A 20,065-nucleotide genomic window follows, 5' to 3' on the forward strand; every position below is an offset into this window, starting at 1 on the left:
GGGGAGGGAAAGGGAGTCAACGGTGTCAGACAGCCCCCACCACGAGGCTCCCTGGGTCCACAGCGATCAGAGGTGGTAAGGGGTAGTAAGGGTGGACCCCAGGACTCCCCCTCTCACGCTGGGAACCCCCTGAGGACAGGACTGGGTCTGCAGACTCCAGACGCAGGGGTGGGTACCGGGCCCGGACTCCAGACGCACAGGTCGGTACCGGGCCCGGACTCCATACGCACGGGTCGGTACCGGGCCCGGACTCCAGACGCACAGGTCGGTACCGGGCCCGGACTCCAGACACACGGGTCGGGTCGGTACCGGGCTCCAGTACCGGGCTCCAGTACCGGGCTCGGACTGGAGGCTCCCCTCCAGGCCGCCAGGGGTCTCCAGCTCGGATCAGACACTGCTCCAGGCCGCTTTGGAGCTCCGCACCCTGAGGGCAGGGCCGGGCTTTCCCCGCCCGGAGGCGCCACGAGGGCAGGCCTTGAGGGCCGCAGGGCGAGGCCGGGTTTCTCTCCCAAACTGGGGGCGCCCTGAGGGCAGGACGCAGGGCTTCTCCCCTCAGACTGGAGGCGCCCTGAGGGCAGGAACGTCTCCCCCAAATCTGGATGACCAGGGCTAGAGCCAGGACGGCACCGGGAGCCGCCACGTGGGGGCGCGGGAGACCCTAGGGGGCGGAGACCCTGGGGGCAGGGGAGGGGCCGGGGGTCCCCAGTCCGGCCGGGGGGGCTCCGGGGTGGGGGGGCCGGAAGCGGAAGTGCAGCTGCACTTCCGGCCCTCAGCGGGGCGGCCATGTTGGAGCGGCGGAGGCGGCGCAGAGGCTGGTCCCGGGTCCCCGCGGCGGCGGCCGGTAGGTGTTGGGCCCGCGGGGCCGAGCCGGCCCGGGCCGTCCAGAGGGGGCGCTGGGCCCGGGGCCCGGCCGCGGCGGTGGCGGCGGCGGCTCAGTCTGCCGGGCCGGGTCGCAGGCAGCGCCGAGGGGGCGGGGCTGGGGGGGGCGCCTCGGAGCCCCTCCCCCACGCCCGCCCTCCCCCGGCCTCCCCTCCCTTCCCCGCCCCGCGCCCTCCCCCTCCCGAGTCCCTCCACGGCCATCGCTCCCCCCGCAGCTCCCCCGTGCTTGCCTCCCTTCGGGTCCCTCCCGCCCCTCCCACCCTCTTTATTCCCCTCCTTCCCCCTCTTCACGCCCCCCGAAGCCCTGGGCCTCAGTGGTGCCCCCCATCCGCTTTCCCTCCTGCCCCCCGGCCCCTCCCGTCTCTTCTTGCACCCTAACCCTCCCGCAGCCCCCCCGTGCCCCCTCCGCATCCTCAGGCTTCTCCGTACCCCGCACTCCCCAAGGTCACACCCCCTCCAAACCCGGCAGAGCCGCACCTTGGGCCCGGCGTCCTCCTCGCGCGCTTCTCCCCAAGGCTCCTGGAAGCCGCCTCCCCAGCCCCTCCCCCGTGGGGTCCCCGGGCCCCTCTCCAGTCCCCCCAGCCTTCCCCAGTCCTGCCTCGCTGTGACCTTGGGCAAGTAAGTAGGGGCTCGAAGGACCTGCCCAGCTCCAAGCCCGGGCCTCTTAGTCTCCCCGGTTCTTGTCTGCTGTAGGCCCCTAACTGCGTCCTCCCACGTGTTCACACCTCAGGCTCCCGCCCTTCCCCTCTGGAGGCAGAGCTGGTGGGAAGGCTTTGGAGTGAGCTCTGCTTGGGGTTTCTCGGAGAGCCCCTGAAGCCTGCGATAACCAGGGTCCCCCCCAAACCAGCCGCAGTGAGAAGATGCCCAAAGGTCAGGCAGACAAAGCACCCGAGCAAGCCCCAGAATCCCTTCCTTCCCCTTCTCCCTCCATGTGCCCGGTCCCAGGACCCTGAACCTTCCCTTTTTTTCCACTTCCAAATTCAGATCCAATAAAGGGCTAAGGTCCTGTGAAGGAAAAAAACATTGTTTGTGGTTTAATGGGGGTGGGGGTCACTCCCTGGCTCAGCCTGCTGCTGCCTGAGCCTGAAGGAATGTTTCTAAACAAAGAGGTGACAATGGCTGCTTCTGGGAATAAGATAATCTACCAGGAGTTTTCCAATTGCTACCTGAGCCCATTAGGACCGTGGGAAGTGTATGTGTGTGCTGGAGAGACAGCTCCTGGTATTGGTGTGCGTAGGGAATACTACTTAGTTAGGGCTCTGCCTGGGATCACACAGCACTAAGCTGCTACTGATCTTTTAATGAGTTAGCTGCAGCTGGGGAGGTTGCTGCTGTCCCTGGGTCCCTAGGCCCCTGGGAGCAGTGGTATTGCACAAATACTTCCCCTTCCCTTCCTGCTGGAAGCTGTGTCTGTTTGTGGTCAATGTTGAAGAAGTCAGTCACTCCAAGCAGTGCCCAGGCTACAGTTGGGTAGGTGGGGATCCCCTTTGCCCCCAGGAACACTGGTGCTTATCTGAGTGGATGAGTGGTGGTAATGAAAGCCACCTGAGGTCTGAGGAGTTGCGGAAGTCTGGAAATATTTCCTATTTGCTAATGAAAAGGAAAGCCTCAGTCTGACTCCACTATCCCAACAACTGGGCCCCAGGAGGCTCTTCTACGAAGGATTTTGGGCCAAACCCAGACCCAGGGCTTCCTGCCAGGCTTTGGAAGAACTGCCCTTTGATTGTCTCCCTGGCTCTGAATTTGCCCTGGAAGAGGATGGGGAGGTTTGGTTTGAGAAAACAGTTTCCTGGTTACATGCCTCTCTCTGGGAAGGAACCTGTGAATCATGGGGTGAATTGTAGTTCTCTTGGCTTCTTCTGGCTTTCTTGGGAGGAATGGGGTGGCAGTTTCCCTAGATACCATCAGAGGAGAGGGGTGAAAAGGCAAAATGTAGGCTTAGACTGGTGGGGCTAGGCGGAAGTGCCAGGGTACTTACTCCTAAGTTTCTTCCAGGTTTGAAAGATGTTCTTATCTTTCCATTCACCCTTTAAGTAATTTTGGGATCCTTAAGGATAAGAAAGCCTTGACTTCACGATCCCTTTGGCCAGGCTCTGGAAAACCTAAGTATTGGGACTTAGAGACATGCTTAACAGCCAAGCAAGAGTCAGAAGCCCTGAGTTTGGATCTCAGCTCTTTGCTTGATCTTATACAAGTTACTTGACCTCACTGGGCCTCATTTTCCTCATTTGTATCTCTAATGCCCCTTCCAAACCTAAATTTATTATCCTTTGAACACTTCCAGCTAGTATTCTTTCTCAGAAATCATCTAGCACAACCCTCTGCCATAGGGTCAAGTGACTTCTCTAAAATCTCTTTAAAAAATCTCTGGTTTTAAGTAACAAAACTAGAATTCCCAATATTCTTTCCAGCTTTAAGACCTATGATTCTCCAGGTTACTTCCTCCCTGTAGGTCCCAGTTTCCTTCCTGAAAAAAGGAAAAGGTTGAACTAGCTGTTTCCTAAAGTCCTTTCCAGCTCTAAATCTATTGATCCCATGAGATCACTTTTTCCCTGGGGATAGCAGGAGGGGACAGGAGTCTGCTAAAGAGATGGCCTCCCTTGGGGCCTCTTTTCATCCCATGGGTCTGTTGGTCCTCATGCTACATACCTCCCAGGGGTGTCATGAGAATAAATTTGAGTCATAGAAATAACTGTGCTTTAGTGGAAAAAGCATTGAACCTGAAGTCAGGAGACATGGATTTAAATCTTGACTATGTTACCATGTGCAAGTTATTTTTCTCTGAGCCTCACTTTCCTCATCATTAAAATGGGGATAATACATAAACTATTTCCTTCCCAGGATCGTTGTAAGGAAAGTACTTTGTCAGCTTTAAAGCAGCATGTGAATGAGTTGTAATTAGAGATTTGAAGCCCACCGAGGGGAAACGACTTGACTAACTTCACACAACTAGTAAGCACACAGCCTGAAAGATGCGGCTGGCCAAATTTCCTTATGGAATTCTCAAGACTCTGGTAGCCAGCCTTCTGGAACTGGCTGAGGCAGGATTCCCACCTAGGTCTTTGATTAGATGCCCTTTCCAACCCACAGCACTTTGGGGAATGTGACCTCCCTCAGTGTTCCCAGTTTGGTGTCTTCTCTCCCACATCCAATCACCTCTTCTCCCCCGCCCAGGCCCATTCCCTAAATTCTTGACTCCTCTTACATTCTTCCCTCCAGGTACCTCCAGGCATGGATTTTCTTGGGTTGACAGATGGTAAGCAGCTTCCTCCTCAAGCTGTAACCTTCTCCCAAGTCCCAGCCCACCTATTGCCATCCACCGTTCTGTTAGGCACCTCCCCTCACTCAAGGCTTAAGAGCCAGCTTTGACTGCCTTCTCCCTTAGGCCTCAAGTCCATTCAGCAAGTATTTATTAAATGTCCACAGCATGCCCAGCACTGTGCTTGGGATACAAAGATGAAGACACACCATCCCTGCCTTATAAGAGCTTATATTCTAGTGGAAATAAATAACCTGAACACAAATGAGTGCTAGGAAGTGTACACAAAGTATGTACAGTTTTCAGGGGAGGACCTGGCTCTGGGGCTGGGGTCAGGAAAGGCCTCACCTACAAGGTGGCACTTCAGCTGCATAGTAGCTGTACAAAGGGGCAGAGATGGCCTTGGTAGCTAGGCCAGTTTGGCTGGAATGATGAACAGGTAAAAGAGGATAACATCTAATAAGGAAAGATAGACTGTAGCTAGACTGTGAAGGGCTTTAAATGCCAAATCGACAAGTTTGTATTGGATCCTTGAGATAATAGGGAGCCACTAAGTTTTCTTGAGCAGGTCAGCCCTTTGCTTTACAGGAGCATTAGACAGCTCTATCGGAGAGGGGAGATACTAGAGGCATGGAGGGCAATTACCTAGTCTAGGTAAGAGGTGATAAGACAAGGGGATAGAATTGAGAAATGTTGTGGAGGTAGAAATAAAATCTGGCAACTAGAGAGATGGGTGAGAGAGAGAATAACTGAGGGTTACTTGGAGGTTGTGAACTTAAGTGAGTAGAAGGATGGTGGTGCCCTTAACAGAAGTAGGGAAGTTGGGAGAAGGGAAGAGTGTGGGGGGAGAGAAAGTGAATTCTGTATTAGACATCCTGAGATGTCTACTGAGGCACCTCCTTGCGGTTGTCCGATGGATAAGCTGGTAACCCAAGACTGGAACTTATGAGGGGCTACTGTAGATCTTGGAGTCATATAGGAGTAGATGACAATTGAACATACAGGAATTGATGAATTTACTGGGAGTATGCAAAGAAATCAGGGCCCTGGACAGAAACCTAGGATGCATTCACATGTAGGAGGACTATGAGCCTACAAAAATACTGAAGAGGAGTGCCGAGTTGGTACGAGGAGAACCAGGAAAGAGATGGCACGAAAACCCAGGGAGGAGAAGATATCCAGGACAGAAGGGTGGTCAGAAATGTTAAGTGCTGCTTAGAGACCAAGAAGGATGAGAACTGAGAAGACTTCATTAGATGTGACAGTAGACAACTTCCATACTGGAGACACTTGGACAGAAAGAAGAAATAGAGGCAGAGTTCAGATTGTAAACGAGGTATGAAGGTGTGATGTGGCAGAAGCAGTAGGGGCCTTAGTTATCTTGACATATTTTTGCAAAAGAAAATCGCTGGTAATTTTGGAAAGAGCAGTTTCCTTTGAGTAATGTGGTTGCCACCCAGATTTCAAAAGGGTGAGATGTGAATGAGAGCAGAGTAAGCAGACCGCAGACTGAGTTTTTCTAGGGGTTTAGTTGTGAACAGGTGGAGATATATAGTAGAAATGCGGGAACTGGCAGAAAAAAGGTTTTTTTTTTATAAAGGATGAGAAAAACTTGAGCATGTTTGTAGGCAGTAGAGGAGTCAGTATGTTAGGAGGGATTGAAAATTAAGAGAGGTTATAGGACGAAGCTGCTGGAGGAGACAGGAAAGTATTAGATCAAGGTTACAAGCAGGAGGATTGGCCATGGCAAGGACAAGGGACACCTCTTCATCAGAGACTGGACCAGAGGAAAAGAAAATGGGGCATAACATCTGGGAAGTGTGAGATAGAAAAGGTAGCTCAGGTTAACTCTACTTTATCCTGTATGTGTTCGTCCTTCATTGCCAAAGAAGACCATGCCATCAGAGAAATAATGACATGACTTGCACATGACTTTGTTTTGAGTGAGGGAGGGCTGTTGAGGCAATTGGGGTTAAGTGACTTGCCCAAGGTCACACAGCTAATGAGTGTCAAGTGTCTGAGGTGAGATTTGAACTCAGGTCCTCCTGACTCATGCTGTATCCTCTGCACCACCTAGCTGCCCCCCTATTTTATCAATAGATTATGTGACAGAGGAAAGGAAAGAAGAGCAAAGAGGCATGAGAAAAGAATGGTATGAGAGCTTTAAATTTGGAACATCTGTCTCCTGGGGATGTGCAGTAGAGAATCAAGAGAGTCAGAGGATTGCCTTGCTGCTTTGAGGGCTAAGGGAGATTAAATAACTTGGATCTGTAGTGGATGCCGGCAGCACCTGAATAGGAGCAGAGATCTCCATTCAGCCTCCACAACGTCTCCTCTCTTTTCTGCTTGTAAGCATTTTCACCTTATTCCATTGCTCATTATCCCCCACTTGTCCTATTGATAACCTCCTTCCCAATCTTCTTGGTTCTAAATGGCTTTTCTCTTCAGTTCATCTTTCCTAAAGATTCCCAAATAACCTTCCTGTGAGACAGGTCTGACCTTTCACTCCCCTTCTCAAAAACCTTCAGGGGTTCCCTAGTGCATGTAGGACAAAAGAGGAATTTACCCTGATATCGAAGACCCTCCATAATTTTATTACCACTGGGCTTTCCCATAGTCCCTCAGTACTGTTTCCATTCACACACTCCAGCTAAAATCCAGCTGTGCTGGAGGACTAACTGTTCTCTAGTCTTGGCTTGTCTTGCTTTAGCCTTGAATTGTCCTCGTTGCTCTTCACCTGTTAATTATTTTCTTTCCTCAAGCTAGCTCAGGTGTCAGTCTTCTCTGAATCTCTCCAGTTAAAAGTGTTCTTTCCTTCAAATCTTCCCAAGAGTATGTGGTCTGGATCTCTTCTCTGTCTTGTATTATGGGGCCTTCTGAGTCCTGGGTGAGATCTTTTGACTGAGTCCAGGTTTTATTATGAGTCCTTTTATTAAGGGGATTTGTTCTATGAAGTTTGGATTTAGCCAAAGGCCTGCACTTGAGGACCTAGAGGACCACATATGGCCTTGAGGCTGCAGGTTCCTCACCCCTGTATATGTTAGTTAAAGTCAAAAGATATGACTCTATGCAAGAAACCCTATTGGGTCCTGAGAATTCATGAAAAAAAAAGTCCCTCTTCTCAGGGGTCTTATAATTTAATGAAAGATATGCCATGTACACAGATAAATAAGCAGAAAGTCTTACAAAGTCATGTCTACAGGGACAGCTCTAACAGCTGCGGTGACTTGGAAAGACCTCAGGGAGAGGCTGGCTCCAGAGCTGTGCTTTGAAGGAAGCTAGGGATTCTGGGAGGCAGATTCAAGGAGAGTGTCCATTCCTGACTTTGGGGATCATATGTTCACAGGTTTGAAGAAGATGGAACATCATGTACAGGCAACAGCTACTAGACTGATGTGGAGTAGAAAGTTCATGAAGGGAGTGCCATGAAATAAGACTGGAAAGGGTAGGAAGCATTTAGATTCTTTTGAAACCTTTAAGTGCTAGGCTGAGGAGTCCTAGAGGCAACAGGGAACTACTTGAAGGTCTTTTGAGTTGGGCGTGATATGGTCAGACATGCATTTTAGGAATCCTGATCTGACCACTCTTATGAAGGATAGTTTGGAAAAGGGACAGAACAGAATGAGAGAGAGCCATTAGGAGGTTAGCCAGGTGGTATAGGTGTAGGTGGTATAGCACGTGAATTAGGGTGGGGACTATGTGAATAGAGAGGACAATGATGTGACAGATTCCGAAGGTGTAGAAGCAACAACCTGGGCAGCTGATTGGATGCCGAGCATGAGAGATAAGGAAGGGTCAAGTGACTATTACTCCTGGTGATCCCCTTAATAGAAGTAGGGATATTGTGAGGCAGAGTGTAGGGGGAAATTAGGAGCTCTGTTATAGAAATGGTGCACTGGAGAAACAAAAAGGGTTATGAGGCATATTTTTTTTAAATGCAGAGAAGAGAACAGAAGGAAGGCCAGAAGCATGGCCTCTTTGAATGTCCTCAATACATATACTAAAAAAGAAAAACAAAACCGTACGTATTGGAGAGCTTCAAGTTTCATGTGCAGTATTTCTTTGGTGTTCTGCTATTATGTGGAAATACTCATTTTAATTAGTTTGTATTATGAAGACTGGAGTTGAGAAGAGGGAGCAGGGCTAGATATGCAGATTTGGGAGTTATTTGCATAGAGATGAAAGTTGAAGCCATGCTGCTGATAAGGGAGAGTGTCGAGAAAGAAGAGAAGAGTGTCCGGGACATAGGCGTGAGTGATGCCCAGAGTGCGCTGGGCAAGATGATCCAGCCAAGGAGACCAAGGGCAGCTGTCAGGCAGTGAGAGCAGAAACCGAAGAGCTGCATTAAGGAAGCTTAGGGAGGAGGGTGCAAGTGAAATAAAGACTGTGTCACTGGGTCTGGGAGATGACATCCCAGGAACATACATTTAGAGGTGGATGGGACCTTAAAGGCTGCTGAGCCCCCTTGTTTTACTGATGAGGAAACTGAGGCACCAAGAAGTTAATCACCCAGCCAGTAAGTTTCTGAGATGGGATTTGAGCTGAGGATGTAGACTTTGGAGAGCATGTACATCTTAAATCAAGCAATTTAAAACATTTGTCAAGTGCCTGGCACTGGGGATAGTGAGAGAAGCAGTCTGTGCCCTGAGAAAGCAGGCATTCTACTGGGAATACAACATGTCCATGGCTGCATGCGTAGGAGATAGGTATTAACTAGGGCCATAATGATTGGGGGGTGGGAGAGGGTCTCTGGAAGGAGAAGGCACTGAGCTGAACAGGTAAGGAGGGCAAGCCTTTGGGCCTGTAGGCATGGGATTCCCTCTCCCTGCCTCTCCCCCAGAATGTAAGCTCCCTCCAGGGCAGGGCCTGGGTCAGTTTTCAGTTTTCCCTAGGGCTGGGCCTAGCACAGCAGATAATTAGTGTTTAAGGTGAATTATCTTCTGAAGACATCTTTTCTGAAGGCTGCACTGAGGCAGTGATTGTCGTCCTTAATTGGGCTTCCTCTTTTTCTTTGAGGTGTCAAGCACTGGTTTGTGGGCCCTGGACAGCTCTTCACAGCCTAATGCCATGAATGTGGAGGTGGATAATGTGGAGGAGAAAGCTGTCCATTCATGGTCCAGAATCTCCTCTGCAGGACAGAAAGCCTTGGAGGAAGCACTCCTGGTCTTCAACCCCATGTCCAAGGACCTCAGTGACACGGAGGCCCAACTTGTGGCCTTTCTCCAAGGTCTCCGGGAGGAGGGCTACCAGCCCACTATCCTTCGGAGCAAAGATGTGTATGGCTATAGCTCCTGCACAGCTGACCCCCCCAGCCAAACCAAACACCACGTTGGCCCCGCTGCTCAGGCCAAACCACTGCCCTCGGACGTTCCCAAAGCCACTTCCAGGAGCCTGCTGGCTGTCCCAGGGACCATCCTGGGGAAGTCTTCTAAGGTCTCTAGTTCCCCAATAATCAAAACCAGTTCGACCAACCTTTTGTTGAACTCCCTGAAACAGTCAGGCTCAGGCAGTGGCAAGAACTCATCTGTGGGCTTCCCCACTCACATGTACCCTGGGGTATACCCGGCTATGCGGCTCTCTGTTGTTCTAGAAGCCTTGGTCCCTTTAAAGGCTACGGCATCCTGTTTAAACTCCAAGTACAAGCCTCTGGGGATCTCAAATTCAGACCTTAAGCTGCTGAAGGGCTCAGGGAGATCTCGGCAATCAGCTCCCAACAGAACCACTAACAAAGGGCACCGGTGTTTGATCCGGAAAACACCAGACCGGGCCACTCTCTCCAAGGGCGGTCGCCGGGGCCCCAGTGGTGGTGTCCTTCGGGAGAGCAATGCCTGCAAGGCCTCAGGCATCCTAAATGGTAGGCGCCGAAAGAAGGGGACCCCGGTGAAGACTTCCAAGAGCGGGGCCAGGACTGCCTGGAGGGGTGGCAGAGGCAGCCACCCCGAAGCCACAGGGCCAAAGAGGAAAAGGTCAGAGGAGGTGAAAGAGACCCCAGCCAAGAAGAAGAGTAAGTTAGGGCCCGGACTGAGCAAAGCTAGGCTAGTTCCCAGCTCACCAAACCTCCTGAAGTTCCGGGTCATCAAAGTGAACAAGCGATTCTCTGATGAAGAGGTACGGCAGAGAGCACAGAAGATCCTAAGAGTCAATTTGTCTCCGGTGATTCGGATCCAGCCCCTGCCGCCCTCTGTCTCCTGATTGACTCAAGGTCCAGTCCAGGGTCCATTTCCCTCTGACCCAGCCAGTCCACACACCACTGCCCCCCTCCCCCCTGACTCATCCACCCTCCCCTGTGGGAATGGGGAGTGAGAAACTTTGATTCTCCTGCTGGTGGCTGGAGCAGCATGGGTGTTGGGTGACAGTGTGTTAGCTGATACCTGCAAACTCTGGGCAGCTTGCTCTATTCCTGTTTCAGGCTCTTTGACCACCAGGCCCCTGGAACTGCCTGCCCGGCTCTGAGCCACATTCAGAAATGCAGGGAGATGCCTCCCCCAACCCAAGGGAGAGAGCAGGCTCTTATTACCTGCTCTCAAAGAGCCATGTATGGCTTTACCCCAACAGACCTTCCCCAAACCCTTGGGGGAGGCAGTTTTGTCATGACGTGATGCACTGTGATTTGTTATTTTCCAAGCTCTATGTTTACTGATTTCATTTTGATCACGTTTTATATCTTTATATGCCCCCCAAACCCCTCTCCCTCCCCTCCCCAGTATCTGCCTCCTCCATCAGGACCAGAGCTTGGGATTTCTTCCCTTTTTTTTAGAACGCATATACAACTCCTCTTGTTTTGAGTTCTCTCCATGCTTCCAGGAAAGTTGCCACTGAAGGAATAGAGAGTTGACTGGTTTCAGTAACAGGTTAATTGACAGCCCCTGGCCCTGTCCTTCTAAACTAGTGCCAGGGGGCAGGCCTGCTGCCTGCCTTCCTAGGTGTCCAAATACCTTGAGTCCATTGATTTCAGTGAGGCATCTATTTCCTCAGTGCTGTTGGGAATGCAGTAGGGGGAGCCATCGTATAAACTGGTAGGTAATTTAGTGTTTTGGATTTGTTCTGACTTCCTCTGGGTCTCCCCTTTATGGGAGACTCTGCTGCCTTGGAGTATGCTTCTGTGGGTAAATTTGGACAGAGGCCAACTCACTCTCCTGTCCCGAGATAGCCTGGGATTAGTCCTCATGAGCAAAGAGGAGAGAGTCAGGTGGCTGGGCCCTTCTTTCTGCAAGATAAGGCGAGTGAGGGCAGGATTGTGACCCTGCAGCTGATATCTAGGCAAAGAGAGGAAAAGAGGATTTTTTTTTTTTGGTCTACTTCTTCCCAGGGGGACAGAACCAGACAGTGACTCCTTGTCTCCCATCCTTGCACACCATGAATCTGTGGGCAACCATCCAGAACTTCAAGGCCTTTCCTCAGGGCTGCTGTTTCCCTCCTGGCTGCTACTTTCCCCCTAGGGCCTTATCTCTAAATCCCTGCAGCTAGACCTTGAGGAATTGTGGCTGTCTAGCCCCAGTCTTTCTTCCTTTCTTCCCCTTCATCCTTCCCCAGAATTTGGTCATCCCCCCCTCCCCTTTCTACCGGTCATACTCTAGGGTCTTGGCTCTGGGAGTGTGTGTGGAGGGAGTGGGGAGAGATTTCAGGCTCTTCCCATTTGGAACAAAAGGATGATTGGAAGAAGGAATGGCCTGGCGCACCAATGGTCATTGTGTCTCAGGACCAAGACTTTGAGGCCTTAATCCACCTCAGACCCCATTGTGGGCCTGTGGAACAGAGCTGGAAGCTGTGGAGCCAGGTCAAGCCATGCCCCTTCCGGGTCTGGGGATTGGCCCCTAGTGCCAGTCAGGAAATGGTGGCTGCAAAGAGCGCCTCTGTGGATGGTTGTTGTAGGTTTGGGGCCTTCAGGGGAAGTTCTCCACTATTCTCTCTTTTATAGAAGTTGGGGAGTATGAGGTAATGACTGAAAGACCTTTTCACCTCCATGGCAGTGGAGAGTATTTCCCAACTGGACCCCAGACTCTCAGATGGGGGGCTGTGCTGGCACTCCCCCCCTCAAATTTGAATCCAAACAGTGTCCCCTTCCCACTTTATCCTGTCCTCAATCCATGCACCCTACCCTTGCCCTCTGCTGCCTGTGGGTCCCTCAGAGTCCATAGTGGCAATGGTGGGGGTGGAGCCAAGAAGGCAGGTCACCCACCATTTCTTCCCTGGTTGGTGCCCTTTGTGACTTTGGGAAACTCGAGGACCAGACCCTCATCCCTGCTGCGTGTTCATTGGTCATTGGTTTGTTTGTGACGTCTCCACGGATGCGGATCTGTGATGTTCGGTATGCAGCTGTGGCCTGTGAAGAGTGACTGACTTCAGGGGAAGGCCCTCAGGCCCGGGGGTCCGAGGTCTTGCCGGCATTTAAGTTAAATGGGAATTATTGACCACTTGCAGGCCACTTGTTCTGCTGTCCTCAGTAAATGGTGCTTCATCCTCTGCATCTGTGTCTGACTACTTTTTCCCATACCTTCCCGGAGAGGAGCTGGAATCTGAGGGGATTGAAGGTGGGGGCTGGGGACCTGCTGGGAATGAGAAGTAAGAATGCAGAAGTAGAAATTTTCGGAATATCCCTTTCCCTCCAGTTTATCCTCAAAGACAATGTAAGACTGGGGGGTTTCAGGAAAAGCATGGGAGACCCTTACTTCTCTTTCTCCCTAGAGGAATGGCAGGTGATCCCCATGGACTGGCCCATTAGAGGTAGGAACCCCGGAGAATGGGGGGTCATGGATGGAGCTGCAGGGTCCATTGTGCCCAGGAACTTTTGGGGGTGGGTCACAGGGAGAAGGTTGAGTTAGTCTTAAGGCAGGAGTACCCCAGCTCTACCTCCTCCATTCTTCTGAGCCACCCGACACACACACCCTCCAGTCTCCACCCAGACACTAGACCTTTCTGAGGCAGTTGAAGAATTTTCCCTGCCTCCTATCCCCTTCCCTGGCCCCAGACCTCTCACTGCTCAGCTTCCCCTCCCTCCCCCTGGGCCCCGAGCTCTGAATGACATTCCCCAGAGGTGCCTGGAGACGCTGCTGTTCTGGGCTGGGTGGGGAGGGGGTTGATTTGAATGAGAATTCGCTCTTTTCAACCCAAAGGGCTGGGGCGGGGTGATGGGAAGCGGCAGTCTGTGAGAAGCCTCCAGCACCTGCCCTGGCCGCACTGGTGTCTCCGCAGCCCTAGCCTCCACTCGTAGGCAGAAACCTAGTCCTTCAGGATCTCACAGTGCTGGGCTCCAAGATGTGAGTACCCTGAGGGGGTGTGGGAGGAGAGTGGACTAGAGTGGGGGTGAGGAGGCTAGGGCAGGGAGGGGAGAAGTCTTTCCTCCTGCCCCCCATCTCAATTCCAGGAGTGAGTGGGGTGAAGTCATTTTCCCCCCAACCTCTCCCCCCACTCTGCCTATCTGGAGGTGCGGAGTCTGAACTGCAGGAGGCCCAACTTGGATTGTGGGGGGAGTCTGATGCAGGGGCAAGTCTGATCTCCACCCCCCTCACTCATGCTCTCTGTTTACCCCACTCCTACATAATAGGTTCCAAGATGTGAGTTGAAGGGGGTTGGTTGAAGGGGAACTGCCTGGTGGTGGTAGAGTCTTTTCCCACTACCTGTTTCCTAGGCAAGTTTTCTTTCACTAACTGCACTCCCCTCTCCCCTCCCCAGGCCTGGCAGGGGAGTGGGTAGCCTGAGCCATCTATACTGGATAACCACTGCTCCACATTTCTCAGTCACAAGCCATGTGGGCTTCATCCGGCTGTTGCTGCTGCTGCTAAGTAAAGGGGGTGACCAAGGAGAAAGGAGGCAGGAACTGGGGGGGATTTTGTCCCTTTGGGGGGGACTGAGGGTTCCCTGGTGGGGGCAGTCATTGAAAAGATGGGTTGGAAGTTTCTCTTCAGCGTCCTGCCTCTCTTCTGGTCCTCAGTACAGATACCCTATGCCCATGCCCATGAAGTACCTGACCTTCTTCCCCGACCTGGCTGCTCTGGAGGGAGCTGTTACCCTCCCACTGGCAATCTAGTTGTGGGCAGGAGCCAGAGTCTCCATGCTTCGTCCACCTGTGGTTTGAGAGGGCCTGAGCCCTACTGTATTGTCAGCCACTTGCAGGTGTGTATTGGGTTGGGGCATTCTGCATTAGCAGCCTCTGATAATGAGGCATGACTCCCAGGGGGAGGAGGGCCAAAGTCTCCTAAGGGACCTTTGAGGATAGTGGAGCCCAAAGCTTCTGCAGGGCATTCTGGGGAGCTTTCCCTTGGAAGCAGAAGTGAACGTAGGGACTTCTCTGAGGGGAGGCTGTTTGGAGACCCTGACCCCTTCCTTGCTCCTCCTAGGACTCTGAGAAATGCTTCTTTTGTGACTCAAGGGGCCAGGGAGGCCATAGGATCAAGAATGTGATCTCCCTGAGTGGACCTGATGGGCAAAGAACATGGTGGCAGGCTGAGAGTGGTGAGGGGGGAAGGACTTGGGAGCCACTGGGGAGGAGTCACAAGATGGGCATCAGGGTCGCTCTGACTGGGTCCTTATTGGTTCAAGGTGTGGAGAATGTCAGTATCCAGCTGGACTTGGAGGGCGAATTCTACTTCACCCACCTAATCATGACCTTCAAGGTACTGAACACATACCTCTCTTTCAGGTTTAGATACCACTGTATTTTTTCTCATGTGATTCTTGACCTGTTGGTGGGGCAGGCAGTGGATAGATGATGAATCTTCAGTCAGAAAAATATGAGTTAAAATCCTGCTTCAGATGCTTACTAACCCTGTGACTCTGGGCAAGTCGATGAACCTCTGTCTGCCTCAGTTTCCTCATGTATAACATGGGGATAACAACAGCACCTACCTCTCTGGGTTGTTATGAAGATCCAATGAGGTAACCATAAAGCAAGTACTGAGCACAATACCTGGCACGTTGTAAGAGCTATAGAACTGTTGGCCATTATTATTAACACAAATGACCCTATTGCAAGTGACCTAACCGTGGTGATTCTTGGCCTTATGCTTCCAAGTCCAGTTACTTCCTAACCTGTGACCTCTGACCATACTAATACCTCACTCATTGATCCTGTGCACCCTGATACACCTTTCCCTAGACCTTTCGCCCAGCTGGTCTACTTATTGAGCGTTCAGCGGATGGGGGTCGTTCCTGGCGAGTTTACCGATACTTTGCTCACAACTGCTCTGGCCTTTTCCCTGGGATTCCCCTTACACCTGGCCGCAAAGTCAGTGACCTCGTTTGTGATCAGCGTTACTCAAACATTGAACCATCAAGCCAGGGTGAGGTCAGTCCCTTAGTAAAGAAGAAGGCTGAGGGGTGGGTTGGGGGGTTGTGGTCAGAATTTCAGGTCCTATTTCCTGCCCCCATCTCAGGTAATTTTCAAAGTTCTAGACCCAGCCATCCCTGTGGAGGATCCTTATAGTCCAGAGATCCAAGGTAAGTGACCTTTCAGATGCCCAGGCCCATGGACTTCAGAAACCTCTTAACCCTGAGACTCCCCCCATACACTGGGACATCCCCCCCAGAAGCTGAGACCCAGGGTAGGCACCCCTCATGATTCTGTGTGACCCTCCCTCAGAGGAGCACGCAGCCAGACAAGGTCTTCTAGTCAGAAAGAGGTTTCCTTGACAACCGAATCATTCTGTGGCTGCTCTGCCTCGATCCAGGCTTTTACAACGTTTTTAACACAGTATATATTTTTCTTTTTTCTTCCCTAAAGTAAAGGCATTTAATGAAATGGTAGAGCAGACAGAGCATATTTCTTAAAGGGGCCTCATCTTTTCCTTCCTCGAACATTTTCAACAGTTGTTTCTAGGAAAACTACGAACACTTTCTAAATACAGTTCCATAGTGGCATCTTTCTGGGAAGATTAGGCTTGTAGATTCGTTGATTTTTAGAACTAGAAGGGACCTTAGAGATCATCTACTCCAAACCCCATAAAGGAAGAAACTGAGAAATAGAGGGAGGAAGGGAATTATGGGATGGGAACCCAACCCAGTGTCCTTGCCAATATACCAGAATCCCTCAGGGATTAAAAAAACAGGGCTGCACTATTTGTTGCTCAGTCCTTTCCAACTCTGTGTCCCATTTGGGATTTTCTTGGCAGAGATACCAGAGTGGTTTGCCATTTCCTTCTCCAGCTCATTTTACAGATGAGGAGACTGAGACAAACAGGGTTCAGTGACTTTTGCCAAGGGTCACACAGCTAGTAAGTAAGTGTCTGAGGCCAGATTTGAATCCAGAAAGAGGAGTCTTCCTGACTCCAGGCTCAGCATGCTATTCGTTGAGCCACCTCAACTGTCTTGGGCTGTTTAGCAAAGGGATTAAGCTGTGCCTGGAATGATCAATCAGTGTGATTTGGTGAGGCCTACACAGAAGGAGCCAGGGGATGAGCATTGTGGGCAGAGAGAACAAAGGATGGGAGGCCAGACTGCGCTTAATGTGTTCCAGTGAGGAGCTGGGCTTTGTTGGAGCACAGGCTCCAGTCACATGGCATAGGCTAAGTCCTAACACTGCCATTCATTAGACCTGTGGCCAAAGACAAGTCATTTACCCTCTCTGAACCTAGGTTTTCTCCTCCTACACTCCTAGTTGAAGACACTCTCCTGACCAATGCAAGTTGGTATCTTTCCTGCAATTTAAGGGGGGCCTCAGAGAGCTGCCCAGAGCCCTGAGGGGTTGAGTTGACCTACCCAGGCTTATACAACCAGGATGTCAGAGAGAGGACTGGAACTCAGCTTTGTCTTTGAGACCAGTTCTCTATCCACTATACACTGTGCTGTCTCTCCAGCTATAAAACAGGAATGCTAATGTTCATACAGTGTTAGAATGATGTGCGAGCCCTAAGGCACTGAATCAAGGAGTTTGTCTTTAGATTACGAATGGTTTCAAATGTCCTGTAGACATTGGGGAATCATTGAAGGTTTCTGAGCAAGGAAATAACCTAGGCACATCCCTGAATTATTTTGGCACATGTATGAAGAATAGGTTGGAGAGAAAGATGAACAGGGGACATAGAGGAAGACTGAGAGGGGGTTGTTCAGGCTGATATCTCCATCCCACCCACTGTCACTACCCCACTCTCCCCAGAGCTGCTTCGAGTTACCAACCTGAGGGTGAATTTCTCCAAACTCCACACGTTGGGAGATGGGCCCCTGGGGGGCTGGGGCCATCACCGTGGGCCTCACTACTACTATGCCTTGTATGAGCTTGTGGTCCGAGGAAGTTGTCTTTGCCATGGACATGCCTCTGAGTGCGCGCCTGCTCCTGGTGCCCCACCTAGTGTGGATGGCATGGTGAGTGGAAGTCTCTGAGGGCAGGAAAGGTCAGGGGTAAAGGACGGGTATCTCTTTAGGGTGTGAGGGGCAGGAACATGTTGCTTCCTGAGGACTGAGTCTCTGGAGTCTCTCTGGGGACTCCAAAGTCTTCATAGGGTTCAGAATCTTTTCAGTCTTTCTGAGGCAGTGTTTCCAAAGTTATACCTGCTCTCTCCCATTTGCAGGTCCATGGGCTTTGTGTGTGTCAGCACTGGACAGCTGGACCCCACTGTGAGCGCTGCCAGGACCTGCACCATGACCAGCCCTGGCGCCCAGCCGAGCCTGGGAATCCTCACGCCTGCCAAGGTGTGTGCTGCTTGTTACCTTCCACAATCTATCTGCCCTTGCTTTCCCCTGGCTATCTCTGACCCACCAGTTTCCCTTTCTTTTGCCCTAGAGTGTGAATGCCACCACCATGCCAGGAGTTGCCACTTTGATGTGGCTGTTTTTGTGGCCTCGGGCAATGTGAGTGGAGGCGTGTGTGATGCATGTCAGCATCATACGGCTGGAAGGCACTGTGAGATCTGCCGACCCTTCTACCACCGGGACCCCCGTGAAGATCCCCGCTCTCCATATACGTGTAAACGTAAGTCCTTCGATGACGAGCCTCAGAACCTAAGCCTATGAACTAACCCTGGTTTTTGCCAGGGTTTTGTTCAGTCCTGTCCAACTCTGTGTTCCCATTTGGGATTTTCTTGGCAGAGATACCAGAGTGGTTTGCCATTTCATCCCAATCCTAACTTCCGACTTCACTCATAATTTCTGACCACTTGTTCCAACTCTGTTTCTGTATCCCCAGCTTGTGACTGTGATCCTTCAGGCACCCTGGATGGGGGTCTCTGTGACACACATACAGATGAAGTCCGGGGGCTCCTCTCTGGACAGTGTCGTTGCAAGGCACATGTGTGGGGCCCGCGCTGTGATACCTGTCGTCCTGGTTACTATGGTCTGAGTCCAGCATTACCTGAAGGTTGTTTGTGTGAGTGACCCCAGAGACTCCATGACTTTGGATCCCAAGCCCTTCGACTCAGGATATCTGGTCGCTAGAGCCTGAATTTTACGTAGCCCAAAGCCAGTCTTGTGACCCATTAACCTGAGAATTTAGGAAGCCCCAACCTCATAAGTCTATATTTCTTGAACCCCTTGACACAACTCAGGACTCCATGACCCCTGGAACTACCCGTAAAAGACACTCCATCTCTGTGGCCTGAGTCCAGTTGGACCCAAGGAATTCTGTGTGAGTGACCCCCAAATCCAGGGTTTCATGACATCCACTTACTCCTAGAGACCCCAAACTGGTATACCTAGTTACTCTGACTAACTGGATACCACTTAAAGGCTGTCTGTGTAAATGATCCCATGTCCCTGGGAACTCTCTAACCCCCCAACTCTGTGACTCTTAGCCCAGAACATTATGATTTCAGCCTGAGGATCAGCCTCTGTCACCATTCCCTCCTCAGTTTCTCTCCATGTTGTCCTTTCCATCACCTTTTGACACTGTCTTTGCTTTCCCAGCCTGCAGGTGTGATCCAAGGGGCACAGTCCCAGGTGACACCCCCTGTGACTCCAACAGTGGTGACTGCTACTGCAAACGTTTTGTCACTGGCCAGAACTGTGACCAGTGCCTGGTGAGCTCTTACCTTGACCTCAGACCCTCTTTTTCTAGCCTGAGCCTGGATGCTGAAACCTTGTCTCCAACCTCGAACCCCAGCACTGAGCTCTGAGCCCTAATCCTTGTCCCCAAGACCCTCAAGCCCTTCAGTCTGTCCCTTTACTCAGTGTCTTTGGCTCTTTGTCCATTTACTTTTGGAATAACTTTCATTTACTCTAGCAAATTCAACACACGTGAAGCTACTCTGCTGTGTGTCTTTACCTCCAGGTCTCAGCTTTCCCATCTCTAAAAAAGAGAAGATTGTACTCAGCAATCCCCTTGCGCCCTGTGACATTCTGTGTTCTGTGTTCTAAGGTTCCTTCCAGCACTGATTAAGTGATGTTTTCCATTCTTAGATCCCTTTGACATCTGAAATTCTGTTTTCCATGCTCTTGACGGTCGATGATTTTTAAGGTTCTAAATAAGCTTTTGCTTTTTCCCCAAGATACTTTGTCTGCTGAAGTGGCAGCAGGATGCCTTCATGTGAATTATTATGGTATGAAATAGGAAACCCTCTCAGAAGGGGACTTCGCCAGAGTCACGTGGCAAGTTTGTGGGAGAAACAGGATGACAAGCTGGATCTTTGTCTTCCAGATCCAGCACTTTTTCTGCTAAGTCACACAGCTTCTAGACTAGTATATCTTCCCCGTTATTATTTTAATAATACTTTCAATGTAATTCTTTTTATTGGAAAATTAAATTTAAATATCGCCATACACTAAGCTGAAAGATGATACTCAGAGTACAAGTATTTCAAGAAAATGAAATAAAAGGTACCATTCCATACCACTGTTGCCAGTCAGCTCTCATTGGATTAACTTGGACCTGACTAGGCAATCCTAAAACTGAGTCAGAAGAGATTGAGAGATCACTGAGCTGAGCCCCCCTCCTTTTAGAGACAAGGAAACTGAAGCTGAGAGAAGTTTAATAAACTTGGCCACAAAGAGACATGAGGAGAT

General features: G+C 51.0%; 2 protein-coding genes across 10 annotated transcripts in view; both read left to right on the top strand.

Moving 5' to 3' along the window:
* Positions 1-762: 762 nt before the first annotated feature.
* CCDC71 (coiled-coil domain containing 71) lies at positions 763-12,603 on the top strand. 3 transcript variants are annotated; one of them, XM_072651506.1, is made up of 3 exons: positions 775-841; positions 1,610-7,583; positions 9,155-12,603. In XM_072651506.1, exon 3 carries the CDS (start codon positions 9,206-9,208, stop codon positions 10,328-10,330), a length of 1,125 nt encoding a protein of 374 aa, XP_072507607.1. In that variant the 5' UTR covers positions 775-841; positions 1,610-7,583; positions 9,155-9,205; the 3' UTR covers positions 10,331-12,603. The 3 variants fall into 3 exon arrangements, with proteins under 3 accessions (XP_072507590.1, XP_072507607.1, XP_072507597.1); XM_072651489.1 differs by lacking the exon at positions 1,610-7,583 and having other exon boundaries at positions 763-841; XM_072651496.1 differs by lacking the exon at positions 775-841 and having other exon boundaries at positions 1,066-7,583.
* A 12-nt stretch (positions 12,604-12,615) lies between these two features.
* Positions 12,616-20,065, top strand: part of LOC140532658 (laminin subunit beta-2-like) — a 32,894-nt gene continuing 25,444 nt past the window's right edge. For 2 of the 7 annotated variants that reach the window (XM_072651409.1, XM_072651415.1), the window contains exons 1-13: positions 12,704-12,862; positions 13,252-13,395; positions 13,811-13,920; positions 14,070-14,251; positions 14,476-14,590; positions 14,678-14,751; positions 15,234-15,422; positions 15,511-15,574; positions 17,229-17,434; positions 17,641-17,761; positions 17,853-18,041; positions 18,255-18,434; positions 18,971-19,083. In XM_072651409.1, the coding sequence (XP_072507510.1) occupies positions 13,394-13,395; positions 13,811-13,920; positions 14,070-14,251; positions 14,476-14,590; positions 14,678-14,751; positions 15,234-15,422; positions 15,511-15,574; positions 17,229-17,434; positions 17,641-17,761; positions 17,853-18,041; positions 18,255-18,434; positions 18,971-19,083 (1,545 nt within the window). In that variant the 5' untranslated portion in view covers positions 12,704-12,862; positions 13,252-13,393. Of the gene's footprint in view, positions 12,670-12,703; positions 12,863-13,251; positions 13,396-13,810; positions 13,921-14,069; positions 14,752-15,233; positions 15,423-15,510; positions 15,575-17,228; positions 17,435-17,640; positions 17,762-17,852; positions 18,042-18,254; positions 18,435-18,970; positions 19,084-20,065 lie in introns of those variants that run through there. The other 5 variants (XM_072651398.1, XM_072651443.1, XM_072651390.1 and 2 more) reach the window with 4 other exon arrangements.

This window comes from Notamacropus eugenii, chromosome 1, assembly GCF_028372415.1.
Source record: "Notamacropus eugenii isolate mMacEug1 chromosome 1, mMacEug1.pri_v2, whole genome shotgun sequence".
In the NCBI taxonomy this organism is placed as follows: Eukaryota; Metazoa; Chordata; class Mammalia; order Diprotodontia; family Macropodidae; genus Notamacropus; species Notamacropus eugenii.

Bases quoted from the DNA above. Each gene is read 5' to 3' on its own strand.
- CCDC71 (XM_072651489.1), top strand. From the start codon at position 9,206: ATGAATGTGGAGGTGGATAATGTGGAGGAGAAAGCTGTCCATTCATGG.